Source organism: Eretmochelys imbricata, chromosome 5 (genome assembly GCF_965152235.1).
Source record: "Eretmochelys imbricata isolate rEreImb1 chromosome 5, rEreImb1.hap1, whole genome shotgun sequence".
Lineage (NCBI taxonomy): Eukaryota > Metazoa > Chordata > Testudines > Cheloniidae > Eretmochelys > Eretmochelys imbricata.
Window position 1 is genome coordinate 2,220,537 of NC_135576.1, and position 19,795 is coordinate 2,240,331.

At 42.1% G+C, this 19,795-nt stretch overlaps 1 protein-coding gene across 1 annotated transcript in view; it reads right to left on the reverse strand.

The window, feature by feature from the left end:
• Positions 1–19,795, reverse strand: part of UNC13B (unc-13 homolog B) — a 393,995-nt gene that overhangs the window by 250,945 nt on the left and 123,255 nt on the right. Inside the window, exon 9 of the mRNA XM_077816579.1 lies at positions 4,680–4,902. Coding sequence (XP_077672705.1) covers positions 4,680–4,902 — 223 coding nt within the window. The remainder of the gene's footprint in view (positions 1–4,679; positions 4,903–19,795) is intronic.

The window sequence follows — 19,795 nt, forward strand, 5'->3', positions numbered from 1 at the left end:
TGCTGATACTGCCTGATCTCTCATGCGTGGAGCCCTGCAAATCCGCGGGTATCTGCTTCATATCCGCATCTGCAGAAGCGGATCCCCTTGGACCATTTCTGCCAATAGCAGCGTGGATGTGGATACAAATTTTGTATCGGTGCACAGCTGATGGTAAGAGCCAGGCAGGCAGCTGTGAGGAACCACAGCACAGATCCTCTACCTGCCCTGGGTAGGAGGCCTAGGGGGCAGGGGGCTGTTCAGGGGGCTGTTCAGGGCAGGTGGAGGGTCCGCAGTAGCTCCACACAGCTGCCCGCCCAGCTCTTATCGCGGCCGGGCTGCAGCTCCCAGCTGCCCCCCGGCCAGAACCAGGTTGGGGAGAGCCACACTGGCAGTTGTGGGGAACCTGGGTCCCTCCACCTGGCCTGGGGTTGCTTGGGTCCCCCTGCCAGGGCAGGTGGAAGGTTCGCCGCAACTCCCCACAGCTGCCAGCGTGGCTCTCCCCATATAACCAGAGCTGAAGTAATCCTTTGGAGAAGATCCTGGTAAGATTTAAAACCTGCTAAGAGGGGAGATGAGGAATCTAGGACTCCTAGATCTGCCTGACGTGTTGGGAAGGGAGTTGGTATAGCTGAGGTGGCCTCATGAGAGAGTGGTTGCTGCTCTGGCAAAGGGTCCTCCGGGAGCTGTGGCTCGAGAAGATGGACACTCTCCTACAGCCCTGCGGGGGCTACTCTAGAGGCTGATGCCTCTGAGGGTAGGCAGGTCTGCTTGCCACTGGGGTGGAGTCCTAGCTCTGTGAGAGTAGAAAGTTCTCCACAAGTCACAGGAGGAACACTGCAAGAAGGAAGAGAGCATAGGAGGCCAATATAGCTTGTAATTGCTATAAGAATGGGAAACCTCTTGACACCAATGTCTTTCCCCTGCAGGGAGCTTAGAGGACCTGCAAGATTTCTTCTACTGTGGAGGAGGCGAGATGTGGAGAAGACGCCACACTGGGACCTAAAGAGCCCTCTGGATAGTCTGTGAGCATGGGCGTAAGCCACCGAGCTGGGGTCACAGGATATCCTGACTTACCCATAAACCAACAAGAAAAGTGCGAAGTCAGTCCTGAGGATGGGAGTGTTGTTGGTACAGGACAGGTTGCCAACAAGTCCAGAAAATGGCTTCCTGTCGGTGCTGAGGAGCATGACTGAGACTGTGCAGGCTCAGAGGGGAGTCTCAGGCCCCTGGCACCAAGGTGAGGATGCAGACAGTGCCACAGAGCAGGAGTGCACCAATACCAAGCCCAGTCACCTGTGCTGAAGGCAGCATGTGTTTCATCACTGGCACTGAATAAGTCGATGGCATCAACCTTAGCCCCAGTGTTGAAGAAGTTGAAGGGTCTGGAATTGCAAGTGGTATCAACAGACCCACTGAGTCCTGAGGTAGCAATGAGGGTGGCACAGACAAACAGAGCGAGTCCACTTCTGTGGGCTCAAAGGTACCGAAAATGGTAGCGTCACAACTGTGTCCTTAGGTACTGAATTCAATGTCCAGCGAATCCCTGATTCATCTTGTGGAGCCTCTTTTGAGACAGTTTTCAAGATGCAGAGTGACCCCTTTTCTCTTTCTGAGGGAAAATCAGGGTCCCAGGGTCTGTCTGTTGCCACTCCAGAGGCAGAAGGCAGCTAACTAGACTACAGGTACCACTAACAACTATCAAAGCTATTGACAAAGTGAAAAAAACTTGGTGATAAACAGAGGGAAAACGCCACCAGGAAAAGCCTCACACACGGATAGCTGCGACTAAGGCCACTGGCAGTAAGTGGTAATTGAAGGGGGACAGGATGCCACATTACATAATCTCAGGACAAGCCACAAGGAGACACAGGGCATGTGTACTGCCCTCACAAGTACTGCTAACGGGAAAACCTCTGATGTTGGTACATTTGGCGCTACCATACCTGAGTGGAATACAGGTCTGCAACCACTGAAACCGCCAACCAGTCATACTTTCATCACAGAATTCTTTAACCAGTTCAAGCTCCGGACAACTGATTTTCCAAAAAAACTGCAGGCCTTTACAGAGGCCTTGGAAATTGTTCTTCACAAATCAAAGCATTCGAGCATGTCTGCATTTGGGATTTTCATAGCCATGAAGCTGCACAGATGCAGCCTGATTAGGGCAACCCCCCAGCGAGCATGTTTCCCCATCTGTAAAATGGAGATAAGGATACTGACCTCCCTTGGGATGTGCTGATGAAAAGAGCTAGGCATCACCACCACCCACAGGGGTAAAGCAGCACCAGCACAAGCCTTGCTTTCAGCAGTACAGTGCATCTATGCTGAGGGACAGCACTGGTCTAGCTATACCAGTGCAAAACCCCCTAATGTAGTCAAGCTCTCAGCAAGCAGTGAAAGAACAGAAGTGTATCTAATTAAGAATACATACCAAAGCAAAAAGACAGTATGCAAGCAAAGTGGCAGAGAGATTTGTTTGCAATGTGCAATCATAATGAAATACAAATCTGTCCAACACAAGGATGTGGTGACAGATTCATAGATTTTAAGGCCAAAAGGGATCATGTAGTCTGACCTCCTGCATAGCAGAGGCTAAAGAACCTCACTCAATTTCTGCCTCAAACCCATAACTTCTGTTTGAGCTAGAGCATATCCGTCAAAAAGATATCCAGTCTCGACCCAAAGACTGCAAATGATGGAGAATCTACCATCTCCCTAGGTAAAGGGTTCAAGATGCAATAAAAGCAAGCATTTTGCAGATGTGAATCACTCAGCTCACACTGCAAAAGAATTACAAGCATAAACACACACAGCTGGAAGACAAATCACCAGTAATGATGCAGAAGGAGTTCTTTATTAGGACTCAAATTTGGAAACCAAGAGATTAATAGATTTACAGGTTATAGGACCAGAAGGGACCACAGTGATCATCTGGTCTGACCTCCTGCATAACACAGGCCATCAGACTCCCCTGAATTAATTGTACTGGTTTGTGAACAAAAGGCGAATTTACAAACAGATGCTGGAGATGGGCGCAATGTAAACAGCAAGCACGAGCAATCCCCACCACCACCACACACACAATCCCCTTCCCCCACAGAAAACCCACTAGCAGCCACCTAATGTTGAATTTTTTTTAAAAAATGCTATTTTGATAAAGTGGACAAAAAATAAGCCTATGTAGCAAAGCCACACTGACACGTCTGCGCAAGGACAGATGACAATAAGAGTTTGAAATAATTGAATAGGAAGTCCTATGTGTAATAACTTATCTACTGCACAGGATGCATGAGAAAGAATCTGATTATGTCTTTAATGGTCTAGAATGCATTGAGAATAATACATCACACTGTTATAGATAAAAGTACAAAAATACACGTACCACAAAGTCCCATTAGCAGTGACAAAGTAAAAGCTGAATTTTACTGGTAAAATATGGTATTTCTAATTAGATACTAACTGACTGAGTTAACTGTATGATCACTATAATAAAACCACCACAGTTAAGGATATGCCATTAAACATAAGCACAACCCATGAGAACAACTGATGTCTAGACTTCAGAATGCAAGTGTACCCTCAGTTAGGGAGGTATGCCAAGGGTTTGGGAATAGGACCAGTTTGATATAGAAAGTGAAAAACTCTGCACCTCTCACTTTTTTGGTAGATATATGTTCAAGCGACTACCCTTCCCTTCCAGATTATTTCAGCACATGAAGTGTATATCAAAGCATCATGTCCTATTTCTCCAAAACCTATGCCTATCAAGCTCACTAACATTGTCTCCTTGTGCTCCCACTGCCTATCCATTGCATCCACCTGTTCTTTTTCATATGTTTAGATTGTAAGCTTTGTGGGCCTGCGTTCTTGCTAAGTGTTTGTATGGCATCCTGGTTCCCGACTAGGGCTCCTAAGCAATACGATAATTATTATTATTCACCTAATGAGCCGGACAGGGTGAAGTAATGGTTGATAAATGCTGATTTGTGATCAAAAGAAGAACCACATAGACTGTATAATGTTCTGCTATGTGCAAAACACCACCTTAAATTGAAAAAGATCGGGGGGGGGGGCGCGGAGGGAAATATCAATTTCTGGCAATAAACCCATACTTTCTTACAGCACCAGGTACACACTGAGGCAAAACCCATGTTATGCAACAGTGCTATGTGCTAACAGGTTAACAGGTAGGAAAAAGGGAAGAGACAAAGGCTCCTTCCTTGAATAATCTTTGTGTGAGCAGCTGATAGAGCGATAACAGCTAATGTGAAACAGAAAATTAATTTGTCACCAGTGAAGAGGAAATTTACCATAGGACAGCACTGTTACACTGAGTTCCATTTGCTTCTAAAGGTAGCACACAATTGCCAGATGACATTTTCAATCATTCTACCCTTATTTATTTATTTAAAGGACAAATAGAACCAATCAAGCTCCTAAGTTTGAACACATTCTAAAAATTCTTTTATGAAACTAGGCTGCAGGATCTGCCACAGTACTTGTGTTATTCAAAGGTGGAGATTTAGACTAGAAGAGCACATCTATTCACAAGGCAGGTGAGGATACCTTGTGCTGTCTTATTACAATACTTTTAAAACCTCTAGGCTGTCCCTCATCAGTTTGCATAATGCTTTCAGGATCTACAGTAAACTTTCAAATGGCAGAGAAAGAGCTACAGTTTTAAAGTCAGCACCCACCTGATGGCCATACGTTCCCGGTAATCCAGATCACAGCTCTGCATGGAGTCCATGCAGGCGTCCTGAGACACACCCTGCTGCTGCAGGCGAGAGGGCACAGTGAACTGGTGCACAGAAGCGTTGGGCTGTGAGATTGTGTGGTAAGGAGGAGGAATGCTGTTGCTGGTCTCACTGCGGTAGTCACTGTCTCTGTCATCCACTGCACTATCAGGGTCTTCCAAGGCTAAGAAACAAACATAGTTAGAGCACAACTCACCAATTCCACTCAGATGGGCAAGCAGCACCCATTTCACACTTCACAGCAAAAAGTCTTTTAAGAGGCCTTTTCTGTAATGCTGGGGTCCTAAAAAGGCAATGCAGAGTGTGATCTCATGTTCTCCAAATTTATATTGAAGAGTTCCCTGTTTACCTTTCCTTCTCTCTCATTTGCCACCTCCTTATAGACTAACATTTACTTTTTTTGTTTTCCCTTCAACCACTGCTGACAAATAGGAGCACAAGATGTTTTTAATTTAGGGAACTTTCTTGGATTCCTTTACTACAGTTGCAAAAACCCTAATAAAAACAATTCAGTTGTCAGAGAAGTACATTCCCCTGTGCGAAGTTGAGTCTGCCCTGAGGATTTTATTTTACTCTCACTCATCTAGCGACAGATTTTAAAAACCCAATCAAACCAGAGGAGCAGAAAAGGAAATTTAAAAAAAGCTTCTAACTTGTTTCCCTTTACATGTTTACAATCACTGTATCACTCCTTTCAACATACTTTACCAATATCAAAAGTGTTTCATTTCTCTCAGGGACAGAGATTATCGAAAGGCTATCATATGCTTGTCAGTCAAGAGGAAAGCCAAAATCAACTAGCAGAGTAACTCTGCCGGTATACAAGTTATTTCTTCTTATTGTAATTGCTACATTTAACACATTCCTGTAGCTACAGTTAATCGTCACATTTAGAAACTTCACGAAGTCAACACAAATGTCTGTTGTGTAAATACCATCGCAACAAAAAAGCTCCCGCCACATATTGCGCCTCTCCCTTGAAAGGCATCGCAACTTATAACCCTTCTAAAAGAGAAGAAAAATGAAAGTTCTAGTCTGACATCTGTTCATGGCCTAAAAAATAAAGCTCCTACTAGGCCGTGCAGTATGGCAACTTTATCTTTGCAAGTTTCCAGTCAATAAATAGATAACCGTGATAAAGCAGGTGAAGTGCATTGCGAACATGCTTGAAATAAAGAAAAATCACAACCATCAGCCATTATTCCTCATGACCATCACTAGCACCAAAGCCTGAATAGAAAGGACAATCAAATCAAAGCTCTGTCTGAGAAGTTGATTCCGTACTTCATGCATGCCTCAATCAGCCAGCATCACAGCACAGACTGATTGGGACTGAGCAAGGAAATAAAAATACAGGTTTGTTTCTTCGTTTGCTTTCCCCATTTCTTTGACAAACAAATGGAAATTTAATTCTGGATATTCCAGATTGAAATTATCCACAGTAGATGGATACCCGTTTTCCATTGAAGGTTTCATTTCTTTTGACTTAACAGTTTCTATTGTTTCATATAATTTAAGGTTTGCTATTACTGAAACAATCTGTTTCCCTTAATATAGTGCAAAGGTATAGTAATATCCTGACACGGAAGCAAACAAAACCCACCTCCACTGGAGAACATGTCAGCACATCTAGTTGAAATCTCCTTCAAACAGGCTTTCTATTCATAAATCAAAGCTAGTCAATTTGATTGTCTTCAATGAACATAGCATATAGTCTTCTGCTTCTTAATAGACTAATGCTATGCAGTTCTTGTCAGTTTCCATACATTAAACAGAAATGAATTGCTATTATGTTGAATTATTTGGATTCATTAAAAACCAAAGAGGTGCCAATCTTGCACTCTAGTTGGAAAAGAAAAACTGGAACCCCATAAAATACAGTAACAGAGTAACCATGCAGCAAAAAAAAAAAAAAAAAAAACCAACAATTTCCCCCTTACAACACTCAGTCTTGGAAACCTTATCAACTTAGAAAAGGATTTTAAAACTGCTTACTCCTCAAAAACAAACAAAACCAGTACGGCCGTGCTGTGTAAAAATTAATGACCTGATGTGCAATGGTGCTGACTACCCCTGACAAGTTAAGTCCTAAATCTTTGGGGCAGGGACTGTCATCTATCTGTTTGCCCAGTATCTAGCACAATGGGACCCCAGCCTCAGAAGGATAACAGTGCTACTTCGAAGGTTAGTGTCACCACAGCTGACTTGCATCACACTAAAACAATGGCACTGTTACTATACCTCATACCTATAATTATGGAAGCATGGGTGTATGTCTCACTCTATACTAACTTAATATTTGGGGTTCCCTCTGGCAACTACTTAATGTTTTTCTGCAAACCCCTCAATTTAGGGCATACTGAATAATGAAGAAATGGTGACATCCCTCAGTGCAGCATAACACTTTCCAGTTAACGCCACTAAACCACCTCGCGATTATGCATTTGTATGGTCAGTCTTTCAAAGGACATTAGCTCACTACACTGACTGTAGAGAATCCACCTTACAGTACAAAGGGTAAAATTCTCCACTCTGAAGAGTTCCAATAAATGTTCTGCTCTTCTGTAACAATGGTGATGCACATTACGTCTCAGTAAGGAGGTTCTCCCCCCAGAGAGAATCACAGCAATAATTTAGTGTTGTTGTAGCCATGTCGGTCCCAAGGTATTAGAGACATAAGGCGAGTGAGGTAATATCTTTTATTGGACCAACTTCTGTTGGTGAGAGTTCTTCTTCAGCTCGAAAGGTGGTCTCCCTCCCCAACAGAAGTTGGCCCAATACAAGATATTACCTCACCCACCCTGTTTCTCCAAAAGCAGGAATTTAGCATTTGTAAAATTGTAGATTAAATTTATACATTAATCATCCAAGTTGATAGAATATAAGTATTTATAACACATGGCACCAGGATTTCTCTATGTCATCATTAATGCACAACATGTGTAGACTCATGGGTCCCAAGTTAGAGCATGTTTTACTGATAGCAATTTTAAAGAATAGGAGTCCATAACCCAGTGATAACAATGAGGCTACATCAGACATATACTGTATCTTTGATAAATGCCCTGAGCATCGGCAGTATGTCTAGGGATGTTAACACCACTAGAAAGCAAGACTGGTGGCAAGTATACTAATAATTTAGGCCCAGATTCTAGTTCACTTACTTATGTTGAACAGCACCGTACTGCACACGCAGCCCCACTTCAGTGCCTTGCTCCATGAGTAGTTCCATGGACGAGTCAGCGTGAGTAAGGATATCAACGTCTGTCTCTTACACAGGCAGCAGTATGTTTTACTTTAGCAGAAGTGTTTAGCAAGATGCAATGGCTGTGACATGAGTGCATTAATATTCTTGTTACTAAAAGGTATTTAATTCATCCTAAGAAAAAGAGGAGACTGACAACAACTTGCAGAAGCAGTTTTGCAGATACACTATCCATTCAATAGAAAGGAACAGGTATTAATGCTTACTATGTTTTAGCAAAATAATCTTCACACAAATGAATGGGATAACTTACAGCATCATCTACCTGAGGATGCTGCTGCTGTCAGTTTTCCCACTCCCGCTAAGCCATCTCAGAGAAGACAGTCTTTGAAAACCAGTATGTTAGTAACTAAAGATATAATGGCACGCACTAGTAAAAAGACTTCAAGGAATTGGTTTAGGAAACTTCACATGCACCAAAAGCTCTCAGGGGATGCAAACAGTCTCTCAGTCTACAGTCCTATTGTGTAAAGGGGATAAACCCAAGGGAAAGGGAAAAGGCATGCTCTGCTCTGATAAATAACTGAATATTCATGCATACAGTCAACATATATAATGAAAAGCTATTGGACAAAGTCACATCACACAGAGGGATTGGCAGAGTAAGGATCTAGAGCCTGAAAAGAAAAAGCAAGACACAAGAGACAGCAAGTACACATGTGAACTTTGGGGAGCTGGCATATCCAATTCCAAATTCCCTATTTTCATCAGTACAGTAATTCTGATGCAACTGCCACAGGGCAGAGAGCATTTAGTTATTTTTATACTGGTCTCAAAACAGTTTCAACTCATTTCTGCCCCAGCCATGTCAATCAGGTTTACATTTGGACAAGTGTTTTTCTTTAAAAATCTTGTTTTCTAGGGGGTTGACAGCACCACCATTACTTGAGGGAGAAACTGGCTATAAAAATCCTCAACCCAGGGCCAGCTGCGAAGGAGGGGCTTCTCCCAGAATAAGTTTCAACTTGTTTAGAATTGCCTGGTGGTTTAATGGCAATTTCTTGTGCTGTCCCTTGAGAGTTGGGATCCAGTTCCCAAGCTTGATCTCACTCCTAAGGATATCGCAAGCAGTGGTAAGAGCAATGCAGTGTGCCAAGTCCTAGGACAATGGAGATGGGGGAGAGTGCTTTGAATTCCACTCCAATGACCTCACACCCCCTCACCAAAGAGAAGAGCCATTTACATGACTCCAGCTTTCTTAAACCTTTAAGTGACTGTTGGGGAAAATTTGAGCGTGAAGTGTGATGAAGGAACAGGGGCTGTTATAATCTAGTCTCGCCTCCTGCATACAGAGGCCATAACTTCTTGCTGAATGAGTCACCACTTTTACAAAAACATCCCACTGGGCAAAAATATTTTGTCAAAGAAGAGTTAAAACTGATTGCATGTGGTCACTTATGTTAAAAACTTGAAAGCCAAAAATGAGTAAGTACAATTTTCCAGGTCATTAGTTTATCCAGACTATTTTGTATCACTGGGCACTTAAAGGGACATCAGAAACTTGAAATCTAGTCACTTTGAAATAAATGAGTTAACAGTTTCATATATTTTACCTGCCACCAAGCCTCCAATTTGGGGGATTTTACAACCAAATTTTCCTATTTTTTATTTTGTTTTTAAATCCCTTTTGTTAAAAAGAGCCACAGTAACCAGTAACCTGACTATACAAGGAAAACAGTTAAGCTTATTACAATGCACAAGAGGCTGCCAAAACACAATGAAAACAGATTATCTTTTTTCTAATCTTTCCGTTATGATGATCCAGGTGTTCATTCTGGGTGGCATTTTAAAAGCAATCAGTGTTGGCCTAAGCCTACCCCTACCAAATTCAGGGTTAAAATACCACTGACTTCCAGGGAAGTAGGGGCAGGTCAACACTGAGCACTCCTGAAAACCTCATCCTAGAACAATACATAAAATAGTTTCAGAGACATGTCCCATTTAAGTTGGCTGGACCTTTTAAAAAAAATCTAAGCAAGCAGATGGAATCGAGACAGTTAAATAGCCAAGACATCCTCTAGGCAGTCACAGTATGGCACACATTAAAAACCAGGCACTGGTGAGAGGTGTAGACCTTCTGCTTTGCTTCCAGATCCCTGGGTTTCAATCTGGATTGAGTATAAAGTGACCGAAATAGTTCGGTGATTCCTGGCTTTTGCCCTTTTCTATCGTAGCCTTCCCATTAAGTTAGTTTTCTAATTTAATACTCTAACAGAGATGACATTTTTTCAACAAGTATCTCTTATTCAACAGATCTTCCAAGAAGCTGAGTACTTGTGTTCTCTGCTTAGCAGTCAGTATCTTCCCTATAAAAGGGAACTTTGTGGTGAGAAGACTTGCCAGGAACTAGTGTACTTGCACACCCAATTCAAAGTACAGGAAAGACAGAGAAAGGCCCTATTTCCAAAAAAATGGAATATAAATTTCATAGAGCAATCTACACTTTACAGTAGCTTACCCAGCAATACTGGGAAACTCTCACACAGTGGCATGAGAATAATACAGATTCTTCTCCGAATTTGTAGCAAACGGGTTTAAAGTGATGAAGTTTCACCTACTTTGAGACAGAAGCAATGCATGTATAACAGCAGCATCTTACCAGACGATCAGCTAAACTCGACAAGACACAAGAGAACAACATATCATTAAGGCAATTACCTTATAGCAAAACCCTCCTACTCCCCCTTTCAAATGTGCTGTCTATGACATGAATTGTACCTGCACACCATTTTCTGCTCACACTGTATGCAAATTAATGTACGAAGTGGACAAGTAAGAATGTACTCAGTGGATGTTGACTCCAGTAAACTTCTATAATATACTGGAAAGGAGGAAAAATATTAATCCCTAACTGAAGGGAAGGCCAGTACTTTCTAAAGCTTTCCTTCCCATGAGTTGCACATGAAAATGAAGTTTTTAAAATCTCTGATCTTTATAATTTAAAAGTAGATGGAAAAATCTAATTATTCCTTAATTGACGCTCCATAGCTATTGAAAGTAAATCTCCCTAGCCATTCAGAAATCCAGTAAATTGTGTGCAAGGCTAGAAGAAAGTACCGTAGGTATGAGTTTTAAACCTTTCTTTATTGGGGACGGTCTGAATGAATATGAATGTGATTTCATACCAAATAGTATGTAATAAATGTGCCAAACCGGAAAAGTGGAGCTGCCAAAAGAGCAAGGAACTCCAGAAAATAAAGGGCATTTTTCTTCTCAAATGCTCCATCAAAACAGGAGGTTATGTTCCCATCGCTGTAAGGAGGCACAATGTTTGGCAGCCCCTATGAAGTGCGGTGTATTTGGATATCACCTAACTGGTCTGACTTGCGTACAACCTTCCCCATAGAGAACAACCCTATTGCAGGACCATCAAGCACAGGAAAGAGAGAGAGAAGCAAGTGGCAACGTAACAGGGTGGTCTGTCCCCTTTAAGGAGGGGGCAGGGAACTCAAGGCCAGCCCATCCTGTTCCATGACATGGCCTCTTTAAGGGAGCAGCAGACAAGCTGGGCAATGGGAACCAGGTTTAAATAAGGAGTTACCTCCTGAATAGGATAAAACCCAGCTGTTAGCTGACTCCACAGGAGAGAAGGGAAGCTCCATGAAGCAATGCTGAAACCTGGCTACAGATGGGCTGGGGAAGCCAGCTTGAACCACTGCATAGCCTCAAGACTGTGGGCTACGGAATTCCTTAACTAGGTGTAGAGGTGTGGACCTGAAGGGCCACAGAAGACACTATTTTTATAAAGACTTAATTGGACTCCAGGAAGGGGAATATTACTTTAAGTACTTAGGGCTGCGAATAAGTTAGTTGGGAGAAGCCAGAGGGAACAAAGGCGTCCCTGCAGGGTTCTGCTGTGCCACCAGGGGACATACTCTGGGACAGCACCCTGTCACCAGCAAATTTCAGAGAGACAAAGTGGGTGAGGTAATATTTCTTATTGGACCAACTTCTGTTGGCGAGAGACAAGCTTTCAAGCCACACTGAACTCTTCTTCAGGTCTGGGAAAATTCTGACATTTTAAATGTTTCAGAGTGATAGCCATGTTAGTCTGTATCAGCAAAAAGAATGAGGAGTACACTTGTGGCACCTTAGAGACTAACAAATTTATTTGAGTGTAAGCTTTCGTGGGCTAAAATACACTTCACCGGATGCATGCAGTGGAGAATACAGTAGGAAGATATATATACACAGAGAACATGAAAAAATGGGTGTTGCCATACCAACTGTAACGAGACTAATGGGGGGAAATTAGCATGGATAAATAATTTTTACTTTGTGTAATGACCCACCCACTCCCACTCTTCATTCAAGCCTAATTTGATGGTGTCCAGTTTACAAATTAATTCCAATTCTGCAGTTTCTCGTTGGAGTCTTTTAGGTCTGAAATTGAGTGACCAGGTGTTCTCCGACTGGTTTTTGAATGTTATAATTCTTTTGTGTAGAGATTGTCTGGTTTGGCCAATGTACACAGCAGAGGGGCACTGCTGGCATATGATGGCATATATCACATTGGTAGATGTGCAGGTGAACGAGCCTCTGATGGTGTGGCTGATGTGATTAGGTCCTACTCAATCTCTACGCAAAAGAATAAATGGACACAAATCAGATGTCAAGAATTATAACATTCAAAAACCAGTCAGAGAACACTTCAACCTCCCTGGTCACTCAATTTCAAAACTAAAAGTCGCAATTCTCCAACAAAAAAACCCCTATTTCCCCATGCTAATTTTCCCCCTATTGTTACTCACACCTTCTTGTCAACTGTTTGAAATGGGCCATCCTGATTATCACTACAAAAGTTTTTTTTCTCCTGCTGATAATAGCCCACCTTAATTAGTCTGTTACAGTTGGTATGGCAACACCCATTTTTTCATGTTCTCTGTGTATATATATCTTCCTACTGTATTTTCCTCTGCATGCATCCCATAAGTGAGTTTTAGCCCACGAAAGCTTATGCTCAAATTTGTTAGTCTCTAAGGGGCCACAAGTACTCCTCATTCTTTTTGACATTTTAAAAGGTTTATACTCTGCACGCTATGTGATGCAACAGACAATGGGCAAAAAGATGGTAAGTTTAAGGAAATTGAAGAAAATAGTATTTTACATAGAGTACAGTCAATCCGTGGAATTCTCTGCGACAAGGGGACGTGCAGAGAAGTACTGTGACAGGATTATAAGGGGACTAAATAATTGACCATTAATATTTTACTTAAGTAAGCCTCAAGAAGGATATGGGTAATTAAGCCTCATGCTTTGGGTCATAAGCTAATCACTTTGGGTTAGACAGGGAATTCCCCCCCGGCTGCCGCCACTCACATACAGCAGCACTATAGAAGAGATTAGCTCTCCCAGGATAGAGGGCATGGCTTAAACTAAGATGAATGTATTTCCCCGCAGTGACAGACTGAATAGAGAAAACACTAAGGAGAGAACAGTTTATATTGGTCCAAAGTAGCATAACTAAGCCTAATGAGATAAAACTGAACAAAAGAAATTTTAAGCCAAATATGAAATACTTTCTAACAGTAAGCGAACTACAGACAAAGGAACTGTCTGCTCAAGGGAAGCAGTAGAAGCCCCATTACTAAAGTGATTTAAAATTAGACTGGACTAGACCCTCCTTGAAGAGAATGTTTGGTCAGAGGGGGCTGGATTAGATCATTTACTGTGATAGAAATCAGAGATGAAAAACACCTATTATCTGATATGAAAGCCTCCCATTACCTCCTACCCTTATGCCTTCTGGATCTAGCATGCCTGTCAGATAGTGATTCCCATGTACAGTAACACACACACACAGGCCAGAAAGGAGAAGACCAAGTTGCCTGGTTGTTGGAATTCCTTCTCTGACAAGGGATGGATTTGTATCTCGGTCTGCTGGCCGTTACAGCACACTAAGTTAGGTCCCACAAGTTTTCCCTTTACATAAGGATGTCCATTCTGGGTCAGACCAATGGTTCATCCAGCCGAGTATCTGGTCTTCCAACAGTGGTCAATGCCAGATGCTTCAGAGGGAATGAACAGAACAGGCAATTAAAGAGTGATCCATCCCCTGTCGGCCAATCCTTGCTTCCAGCGGCCAGAAGTTTAGGGACACCAAGAGCATGGGGTGGCACCCTTGCCCATCTTGGCTAATAGCCAATGATGGACCTATCCTCCAGGAACTTATCTGATTCTTTTTTGAATCCAGCTATACCTTTGATCTTCACAACATCCCTTGGCAATGAGTTCCACAGGTTTAATGTGTGTTGTATGAAGAAGTGCTTCCTCTTCTTTGTTTTAAACCTGCTGTCTATTAATTCCATTTGGTGACCCCGGTTCTTGTGTTATGTGAAGGGGTAAATAACACTTCCTTATTCACTTTCTCCACACCATTCATGATTTTAGTGTCTTTATAGATTATTTAAAAAGTATCTTTTTGTCTGTAAAAGCTCCTTTTCCTGTTTAGCATGGTGGTATTTTTTGGTCTTCTCCCCCTTCCCCCAATTTGGGGTACACATATAGTTTCAGCTGTATTATAGTCTTTTTTTAAGTTTCCATGCTACTTGGAGGCATTTCACTCTTGTGACTGTTTCTTTTGATTTCCATTTAACTAACCTCATTTTTGTGGTAGTTCCCCTTTTGGAAGTTAACTGCTTCTGTGGTGGGTCTCTGCTATTTTCCCCCTTTCATACATGTTAGATTTAATTACATTATGGTCAGTATTGCTGAACAGTTCAGCTGTATTTACCTCTTGGACCGGATTCCCTGCGCCACTTAGGACTAGATCAAGAATTGCCTCTCCCTCTGTGGGTTCCAGGACTGGTTGATCCAAGAAGCAGTCACCAGTAGTGTCTAGAAATTCTCTCTCTACCTTGCACCCTAAAGTGATACGTTCCCAGTCAATCTGGGGATAGTTCAGATTCCCCATTATTATTGGGTTTTCTGTTTCTGTAGCTTCTCTAATCTCCCTGAGCATTGCACAATCATCCTGGTCAGGTGATCGGTAGTATATTCTTACTGCTATGTTCATATTATTTAAGTATGGAATTTCTCTCCATAGAGATTCTATAGTACAGTTTGAGTCCTTTAAATTTTTCACTAAATTTGACGCTATGCTTCTTTCACATATAGTGCTACTTCCTCACCAACATGACCTACTCGGTCATTCCTATATACTGTATACCCTGGTATTACCATGTACCACTGATTATCATCATTCCACCAAGTTTCCGTGGTGCCTATTATATCTATATCCTCATTTAATACCAGGCACTCAAGTTGACCCATCTTAGTATTAAGACTTCTTGCATTTGTATAAAAAAGATGCTTATAAAATTTGTCACTATTTAGTTGTCTGCCTTCACATGATATAACTCAACAGGACTTTTTCATCTGACTGTTTCTCTTCAGCTCCTACCTGTAATTTATCAATTTCTATCCTCTCTTTATTAAGATATAGAGAATTTCCTTTAATAAATCCTCCTCTAAGGGATGTCTGTCTGAACCATGTGCTCCTCCGCACATCAGCTTTCCCCCAGCCTTTAGTTTAAAAACTTCTCTATGACCTTTTTAATTTTACATGCCAGCAATCTGGTTCCATTTTGGTTTACATGGAGCTCATCTTTCCTATACATGCTCCTCCTTTCCAAAAAGGTTCCACAGTTCCTAACGAAACTAAATCCCTTTTCTGAATATCACGGTCTCATTAACACATTGAGAGCTTGCAGTTCTGCCTGTCGAACTGGCCCTGCACGTGGAACTAGAAACATTTCAGTGAATGCTACCATGGAGACTTTAATCTCTTTCCTAGATGCCTAAATTTGGCCTCCAAGACCTATGTCACTGGTACCATGACCATTGGCTCCTCCCCAGAAACAGCACTGCACATTAGTCTATCTAGATGTCTCAGTAAGTCCTCAACCTTCAGACCTGGCAGCACTTCACCATGCGGTTCTCCCGGCCATCACAAACCCAACTATCTATACTTCTAACAATTGAATCCCCCATTACTATTACCTGCCTCTTTCTAATAATTGGAGTACCCTCCCTCCGATGGGTATCCTCAGTGCAAGAGGATACCATGACATCACCTGGAAGGAGGGTCCCAACTATGGAATCATTTCCCTCCGCTCCAGTTTGATGTTCTCCTTCCTTGAGACTTTCATCCTCCTCAACAGCACAGAGGCTGCCAGACCAGGGATGGGGGTGGGACCACTCAAATGTATCCCAGAAAGTGTCTTCTGTGTTCCTCTCAGTCTCCCTTAGTTCCTCCAATTCAGCCACTCTGGTCTCAAGAGTCCACACTTGGGGTCTGCTTGCAACATATGCACACACATGCCCCCGGCCCACAAGGCAGGTAATCATACAAGCTGCATTCAGTGCATTAACCTGGATCCCTCCTTCCCCCCCCCACCCCCCGGCTCTGTTCCTGGACATCTGCCTGCGCTGTTTTTAGTCTCACAGGGTTTTTTCATTTGTTTGTTCTTTACGTGTTTTTTTTTGTTGTTGTTTGTTTTTCTTTTGGGGGGGGGGTATGTTTATTGGCCCAAGTTTAGAGAATGTTTATTAGGAATATCTGGCTCTCATGCTCCATCTCACAAAACACCCCCGGTTTGCTCCTCCTATTCACTAGCTTCTCTAGTTGCCTATGAACTGGCTTTTTAAACACATTCTACTTGAGTTAGCCCCACCTGCTTGTTCAGTGATCCTAAAGAGATTAGGGATCAAAGAATGGCAGACTAGTGCCTTGTTAGGCAGCACAGCCTTGCCTAGCAGGCCGCTAGGTTCAGCATATAGCCCGCCCGCCCCCCACACACATACAAAGAGGCACAGGGCAAGCAAGCACACAACAGACAAATTAACGGACAAAAATCTCTAATGTATACAGAGTCCACATTTATCAGTTGCCAGAGTGTTATTCCTCAAGCAGCTGTTTTGCCTTATTCTTAGAAAGGAAATATGGTTTGGTATTTGTTGGCAAACACTGACTTTCTAATGGAGGTCACAGTCTTCCTGCCCTGCTCTACATTGATTTAAAAGGATGTAGCTGATGAAGGCAAAGGCACAAAGTAATGTTTCCACCCACAGGGTTGTCACTTTTGTTTGACAGTTTCACAAACAATAACTTCTGTTTAAGGGTGAAGGTTGACAAGGTGTACAGGCAGCTAATGTGCTGCATCTCTGTATGACCCAGAGGTCTATTCCAATTCTGCTACTGGTTGCTAGACTTCCTCACCCAAAATCCTAATTTAAAAAATAGACTGTTCAAGAACATGGCCAGAGCAAGAAAACGAATACAAAATCAAAGATGGAACAGGACGATAATACACACAAACATGAAGTTCCCATGAACACAGAAGGAAAGAAAACAGAAAAGGTTTTCCTATATGCATGAATATCCCTGATATTCTCATGCTGGAGCATGCTGCAGTGCTACAGAACCATGGAACTTGCAAGAAATTAAACTGTTACATACTCGGCTGCTCTTGCCATCCGAAATAACTCCAGTTGCCTGGGTGTAACACAAATGGCAGCAAAGAATAGGAGTGGAGAAAGAACGCTTAGAAAAATAAACCAAGGGAGAGTTTTTCCATGCATTTAAAAATGTCTTAGTTTGCAAAACTTAAACATGAAACAGCACTTATTTGTAACATTCTGCATCTTTACTAGCTCACTGACCTACCTCTCAGGGGTGTTTATAAACCACTCTGAACATTAAGATCGCTATGTGAACGCTAAGGATTATTAAACTATTATATTCCCATTACCAATTGGTAGCATATCTACAACACACTGCTTCCCAGTCAGGAGCACTGAACTCTGTACTTTCTAATTCCCATGTGTTACCATGATTCCAATCAGTATTGTCCATTAAACAAAATCAAGAGAGGAGAGAGTATGGTCCAGTGGGAATACTGAACTAAGGGCTCAGGAGACATGGATTTTATTCCCAGCACCGCATGTGAATTAATGTCTCCATTTGTAAATCAGGATAATAGTACTTACCTGTTTGCAATAGCACTCTGAGATCTGCGGATTAACATACCATAAGATGAGTGTAGAAATGCTGCTCTGAGTGCAAACTATACTGGGCAGAATCTTTTCTTAGCTTCAATCATTATAATGAAATATACTGTTCCAAAACACAGGACTTCTATAGCACTTTATACATCCAGAACACAGTTCAAACACTTCTCCCTTATACACCTAAGCAAATGTCTCCATTTCACAAATAGTGAAACTGAGACAAAGCACAGTGCAGAAACTTGACCAAAGCTACACAACAAGTTAGTAGCAGAACAAGGATTAGAACTCAGGACTTCCTGACTTCCAGTTGGGTGCTCTGTCCTCTAAAGCACACTGTTAACCAAGGTCAGAATTTGATTAGTTAAGGTAAGCGGTACATAACTTGACTAGTGTACAGACCTCTTACAGTGAAGTTTGAATTACATAAACAGCATACACATCTAAACAAAATCAAGGCTAATATTGATAGAAATTAATGTTCAATTGTGCTTTAAAAAGTGAGTCTGGAAAGTGGATTTGACAGTTCCATGTTTATTGACTATTATTTCCATATCACGTGCACTCAGGTAACAAAGATTTTTCCCCTGCTCCTAACTGCCAGCCTTGCAAACTCTGGCTGAGATCCGAGGGCTAGTCCACACACAAACTTGCAAAGAAAAACATGAATTAAAACAGTTTTGTAGGTGTACGTTTCTGTGCAGACATGTCAGATTACAAATAGTAACGTTTACTTTAGCTAAAACAATGTAACAAATCAACCTTTAAATAACCCAACTTTAGCTATGCAAAAATCAGTATCCATGCACAACTTCCACTGAAATAAGGGAAGCCATTTTTAATCATCATCTTGTGTTATTTGGTACAAGTTTGCATGTCGACCAGCCATTAGAGTTAAACTGGCTCTCCCCCTCTTCTCCATCAGTTATAAAGATTCTGTGAGCCAAATTAGACCCTTAAATCATCCAAGCAAGCCCGCCCTTCAGATCACACCCTCAAGGACACCCATTGAAAGCAATGGGTTTGTATAGGTGTGACTAACTGAGGCCTCAAATCCGGGTCACTCCTGCTTATGCTCTGCAAAAATTAGCAAGAATAGAAAAACCTATGAACACTAGATTGTGTCACTAAACTGAGTAGATATGACTGCCTGAATAAACGTCGTGAATTAGAAGATATTTTTACTGAGTCCATAAGTAAAGAACTGTAAATTAAATAAGTGAATAGTTAAGCAAATAAAGTTAAATACTAGAAAGAACCTTGACATCCAATTAACTATAAACCTCAACCAAGTTCAAAGTTCAAAGTGCCGAGTGTAGCAGACTTGCATCCAGAAGTCAAACGTTATCTCAGTCACTAGCAGCACCTGTGACAAAACTGCCACTGAAACACCAGTACTTGACTGAACAAGCCAGAGTGAGAATTTCAGCACAGACATGCCTATCTGTGTCAGAAGCCTGCCAACCTGAACTGGCTAAAAGCTTGTGTGACCCTAATCCAATGCCTGGTAAGGGCAACTGGAAGCCATTGTTGTCTGACATTTCCCAGACGGCAGCAAAAGTCTCTGTAAAACAGAAGTGGCCTAATGAATACATTTTACTGACATCTGAGCCTATTTCTGAGGAAAGAAAAGGACAGAGTGAAAAAATGTGAGAAGAATAGGCCGGGGGGGTGGGGGGGGTGGGGCAGAGAGAATGGAAGCAGATAGCAAATGAGATCTAGCCAGGGACTAGACGAGAAGCAAAAGTGAAGAAAGAGAGAGGAGATGCAGAAAATAAAAGTC